The sequence below is a fragment of the Piliocolobus tephrosceles genome, chromosome 15 (genome assembly GCF_002776525.5).
Source record: "Piliocolobus tephrosceles isolate RC106 chromosome 15, ASM277652v3, whole genome shotgun sequence".
Classification (NCBI taxonomy): Eukaryota; Metazoa; Chordata; class Mammalia; order Primates; family Cercopithecidae; genus Piliocolobus; species Piliocolobus tephrosceles.
In genome coordinates, this window is record NC_045448.1 from 31,163,077 (window position 1) to 31,169,076 (window position 6,000).

The 6,000-nt window shown below is 50.5% G+C and overlaps 1 protein-coding gene across 4 annotated transcripts in view; it reads right to left on the reverse strand.

Annotated features, from left to right (window-relative positions):
• Positions 1-5,157, reverse strand: part of GALNT14 (polypeptide N-acetylgalactosaminyltransferase 14) — a 236,826-nt gene extending 231,669 nt beyond the window's left edge. For 3 of the 4 annotated variants that reach the window (XR_002732623.1, XM_023217302.1, XM_023217303.1), the window contains exon 1: positions 4,415-4,861. Coding sequence is in view for 3 of the 4 variants with exons in the window: in XM_023217302.1 (XP_023073070.1) it covers positions 4,415-4,543 (129 nt within the window). In the remaining variant the exon portion in view is untranslated. Of the gene's footprint in view, positions 1-4,414 lie in introns of all 4 variants that reach the window. The other variant, XM_023217301.1, reaches the window with a different exon arrangement.
• Between the last annotated feature and the right edge of the window lie 843 nt (positions 5,158-6,000).

Genomic DNA, 6,000 nt, shown 5'->3' on the forward strand with positions numbered 1-6,000 from the left:
CAGCAAAGTCTCAGGATACAAAATTAATGTGCAAAAATCGCAAGCATTCTTATACACCAGTAACAGACAAACAGAGAGCCAAATCATGAATGAACTTCCATTCACAATTGCTTCAAAGAGAATAAAATACCTAGGAATCCAACTTACAAGGGATGTAAAGGACCTCTTCAAGGAGAACTACAAACCACTGCTCAGTGAAATCAAAGAGGACACAAACAAATGGAAGAACATACCATGCTCATGGATAGGAAGAATCAATATCGTGAAAATGGCCATACTGCCCAAGGTTATTTATAGATTCAATGCCATCCCCATCAAGCTACCAATGAGTTTCTTCACAGAATTGGAAAACACTGCTTTAAAGTTCATATGGAACCAAAAGAGAGCCAGCATTGCCAAGACAATCCTAAGTCAAAAGGACAAAGCTGAAGGCGTCACGCTACCTGACTTCAAACTATACTACAAGGCTACAGTAACCAAAACAGCATGGTACTGGTACCAAAACAGAGATATAGACCAATGGAACAGAACAGAGTCCTCAGAAATAATACCACACATCTACAGCCATCTGATCTTTGACAAACCTCACAAAAACAAGAAATGGGGAAAGGATTCCCTATTTAATAAATGGTGCTGGGAAAATTGGCTAGCCATAAGTAGAAAGCTGAAACTGGATCCTTTCCTTACTCCTTATACGAAGATTAATTCAAGATGGATTAGAGACTTAAATGTTAGACCTAATACCATAAAAACTCTAGAAGAAAACCTAGGTAGTACCATTCAGGACATAGGCATGGGCAAGGACTTCATGTCTAAAACACCAAAAGCAACGGCAGCAAAAGCCAAAATTGACAAATGGGATCTAATTAAACTAAAGAGCTTCTGCACAGCAAAAGAAACTACCATCAGAGTGAACAGGCAACCTATAGAATGGGAGAAAATTTTTGCAATCTACTCATCTGACAAAGGGCTAATATCCAGAATCTACAAAGAACTCAAACAAATTTACAAGAAAAAAACAAACAACCCCATCAAAAAGTGGGCAAAGGATATGAACAGACATTTCTCAAAAGAAGACATTCATACAGCCAACAGACACATGAAAAAATGCTCATCATCACTGGCCATCAGAGAAATGCAAATCAAAACCACAATGAGATACCATCTCACACCAGTTAGAATGGCAATCATTAAAAAGTCAGGAAACAACAGGTGCTGGAGAGGATGTGGAGAAACAGGAACACTTTTACACTGTTGGTGGGATTGTAAATTAGTTCAACCATTATGGAAAACAGTATGGCAATTCCTCAAGGATCTAGAACTAGATGTACCATATGACCCAGCCATCCCACTACTGGGTATATACCCAAAGGATTATAAATCATGCTGCTGTAAAGACACATGCACACGTATGTTTATTGCGGCACTATTCACAGTAACAAAGACTTGGAATCAACCCAAATGTCCATCTGTGACAGACTGGATTAAGAAAATGTGGCACATATACACCATGGAATACTATGCAGCCATAAAAAAGGATGAGTTTGTGTCCTTTGTAGGGACATGGATGCAGCTGGAAACCATCATTCTTAGCAAACTATCACAAGAGCAGAAAACCAAACACCACATGTTCTCACTCATAGGTGGGAACTGAACAATGAGATCACTTGGACTCGGGAAGGGGAACATCACACACCGGGGCCTATCATGGGGAGGGGGGAGGGGGGAGGGATTGCATTGGGAGTTATACCTGATATAAATGATGAATTGATGGGTGCTGACGAGTTGATGGGTGCAGCACACCAACATGGCACAAGTATACATATGTAACAAACCTGCACGCTATGCACATGTACCCTAGAACTTAAAGTATAATAAAAATAAATAAATAAATAAAAGATACAGAGTGACATTCATCCACCAGACACAAAATACATCCACAAATACACACAATATATATATGTAGACACACAAAGCCACACATACAGGGGGAAAACAGGAAGGAGAACACCACTAACAACAACCAAAAAAAGAAGACACCTGATAGTAAAAGGCGTCAAGATTTTCTAAGTCTATAAAAATTCATGGTTATAGAAGGATACAGAAAATGAGGAAAAGAAGGAATAAGATGTTAAGAAAAAGGGCAACTGGTTCAAAACTAGAAAACCTCCTCTTTTGTGACTGCACAGTACGATGTCCTGAATCCTGCTACTAAACCACTCTCCACCTCAAAGTACCACTCATGTGTTTGTAATTCTGCCTTGTCCAGGAACTTCAGTGGCCCCCTACCTCCAGGCCAAAGGACAGGGACACAGCGTGCTCAGCATAGCAGCCCCCAAACCCAGCACAGAGCCTGGCATACAGCTGCCTGTGATAAATGTGTGCTGAGCACACGCCAGGATAAGAAGAGGCAGGAGAGGAGGAGGGACAAAGAGTGCACAAAGAAGGAAACAGATCTCTCATCCCAGATTCCTGGTGTAAACTAAGAATAAGCAAGCTTAAGGTAATGAGGGTCGAAGCAAAACAGAGAAAGTTCATGTCTCTGCAGGCATCATTAACTACATCACAGGGAGCAGAACCACCTAGGGAAAAAGAAGAAAAGCTCTCCAGATCTATGGTCAGGGGCTGAGTGAGAAAAGTGATCTGGTGCTATAAAGGCAGTTTGAAGTCATCGATCTGGCCTCGCCACCTCACTGCCTGACCCTCTCCAGGGGTCCTCACACCCACAAGATCCTACCCCACCCAGCCCCTCCACACCTCTCTAGACTTTATCCCTCCAACCTCCACACACTTGGTGCTCAAATTATGCCACACTCATACAACGTGCTGTGTCATTCCTCTGAGCCTGTTTCGTGCAGTTAACCTCTACCTGGAATGCCCTTTCTATCTACTGACAAACCTGTTTATTCTTCTCAACTCAGCTCTGTTATGTCCTCCTCCTCCAGGGAGCCCTCAGGCTCCCATGACACCCAGTGCACTGAACCATCTTAGCCCTGGGCACACCTCACATCCTGGTGCAATGAACTCCTCTCCCCCTGGAGAATAAATTCTCTCTCTCTCTACCCATAGCACCTAACACACTGCCTGAGCACACAATAGGTGCTAAATAAATGCTTGTTGAAATCGACTGAGCACTGGCAAGATTCCAGAACATAAGTGCTAAAAGACTTTGTTAAAAAGGGGAAACTGAGAGGCAACTTGATATACTGGAAACCCTAAGTGTGGAGGTTAGCATTCAAACCAGTAGAACGACTTAAGGTAAGTGACTTAAAGACCCTGAACCTGTTTTCCTGATCTATAGAAACAAGCATATTACCACCCAACTCCTACAACTACTTATGAGGAAGGCACCTACTATGCACCTGGCACACAGTAGGCGCTCTGTACTGTACTTAACTAGTGAGACTCCACCTCCCGCCCACATCTTCTGTTTTTCAGTCCCCCATTTCCGACCCTAAGCTCCTCCAAGGCTTTTGCCCAGACTCCTAGACGACTGTATTGGACCCAGTTTATAAAGATTGCCTGGCTGGCCAGGAAATCCCCCTTCAGTGTCCCCGGGCCAAATCTGTGAAGAGAAAACTGAAGGCTCCCATGTCACGAAAAACTATGATCAAATAAATTACTATGCCTTTCCTCCTATTGATCTGCCTTTTGTCAACTGATTTCCAGTGAACCTTCAGAGAACCATGGGGAAGTTTTCCCTTTGCCCCTACAGGGCTCTGAATCCGAAGGTAAGAGTGAACCTATAGGGGGAACCTTCTGGCTCCCTCACAGGAACTGACTGGGCAGGAGTTGGAAAAGCCACTTGGATTGCCATTTCCTCAACTCCCCGCCAATACCAAGGCGTCTGTTTTTACAGGCTCTTTCGTGGTGTTCTGGCACATTCAACTTCCACTGCCGCTGAGACGGTCGAAACAGTTAGAGAACAGGGGTGGCAGCCGGCCGAGAGGCTGCAAGGCGTGCGCGGTGCACCCGGCCTCCGGCCTCCCCAGGTCGGGCCTGGCAGCTGCGGGAAGGAGGTCAGCGTAGCCGCCACACTTCGCCCGGGCGCTGGCACCGGCCGGCCGTGCCGCCCGACCCAACCGCCGGCGACTCTCTGGCAGCGCCCGGAGACCGCCAGCCCCTGGGCCGCCAGTCCGCAGCGCCCTCTCCGCCCCGGGACCCTCGCGCGCAGCTCAACTTGGGAGGTCCGCTCCGCCGGCGAGCGCGCACCCACCACCCACACCCCACTGCCACTTACGCACCCCGCGGGTCCGGAGATGCCCCCGAGCGTTTTAAAATCCAGAGACATCACATGGTAGCCACATCCGGCGGCTGTTACCGGCTCTCAGCACCCAGACCCTCGCCCTGGTTTCCCCGGAGCCCGGAAACCCTGCACGCGGGCTCAGCGCCAGAGAGCCGCCAAGCCGCCTACCTTGGGGGTCTGCACTTCAGGTCCCGTCGGCACCTCCAACTTCCTCTTGGTTACCCAGAAGAACAGCAGCACCGTGATCCAGAGCACCCCGAAGACTGGCAGAACCAGGCGACGAGTCAGGCGCCGCATGGTCCCCTTTGCCTCTTCCTCTCCGCGGCGCTACGTCCCTGGGGCACCCCCCGGCGGTCAGGGTTGGCGGGGCAGGAGTCCCGGCGAGCGCCTCGCTCTGGGGAGCGCCAGACCTGGGATCCGGGTGGAGGGGCGGCGGGATCCTGCAAGGCGCCCTTCCCGCTTTGAAGAGAAGCTAGCCTGCGTGGGGGGCGCGGGGCGACCCGAAACGTGGCAGGGAAGGACCGAGGGCAGCCAAGCTGGACGCCCGCTCCAGCGCGAGAAGCGCGGTGGCTGCCTAGATGTTCCCCACGCCGCCACCGCGGCTGCTGCCGCCGCTGCCGATAGGGAAACTGACTCGAGCAGCGAGAGGGAGGAATCCGAGGCTGTGCCAAGAACCCCGGGAGGAGCACGAGGGCGGAGGGAGTGAGCCGGGAGGGCGGGCCCGACAGACAGGCCGACTCCGAGCGAGCCCAGGTGGGAATGAGCGGGGCTCTGAGAGGGGGCGCTACTGCCGCCCGGCGACCGAAGCGCTCGGTGCTGTTGCGGGACCGCCTGCGCCGAGCCCTGGGTGCAGCTCCCAGACCATCGTGGATTGGGGCAAGGCGGGGCGGGAGCGGTGCACTTGGGATGCCCGCCACCCTCAGCTGCCAGCTGGGACCCAAGGGCCGGCTCGCGCCAGGCGGCGCTGTGCCTGGGAGGACTTTCCCGCTCGTCGCGGGGGCTGCACGTGGCGCTCAAGCCAAGGTCCCACCCTCAAGGTACTTGTCCTACCACAGCCAGCGCTGGGATCCCAGGGTGCCGTCAGTGCTGCTGCCCCAACCCCGCGGTTCATCTGCCTGGCCACTGAGGGCCAAGGCCGCGTTCAGCCAACCCTGCAGGGTGTTTCTATGCCTGCCTGCAGGTGCCTGGTAACTTTTACTGCTTAATGGAAGGAAAGCTGAGCTGGTCTAAATTTAACTTTAAAGATATCCTTTAAAAAATTAAGGCGCAATTATCTCCCATGAAGGTTTTCTGTCCCTGTAAGCATCAGGGCTTTGTGCTTTCAAAAAAAGAGGTCCAAAGTTGGAGCAACCACTTGGGGTTCTTGGAAAGTGACCCTGGGCAGGGGGATACTCGGTGCAGAGGGTGATCTTTCAAAAGCCCCTTTTCCCAAGGTCCTTTGGGAAGTGCATCCCCCTCCCACTTGCAGATTAAAACCGCTTGGATCTAGAAGCAAAGCAAATTCTGACTCCAATTCCCATGTAGGCTCAAGTAGGCTGGAATCATGGCTAGATCATTGACCAGAGAGTACTGACCTAGCTGTCACACTCACTGTGTGAGTCTTGGGTGAGTCATTTACCTTCCCCCAGCCTTCGATTCCTCATCTGTAAAATGGAGAGAAAATACCTCCTCTGACAAGCAAATGAGTAGTGGTGAAAGCTGAATGCAAGGTGCTGGTGTTATCTGAGCACTCAAAGGGGAGAAAACCTTGCTCT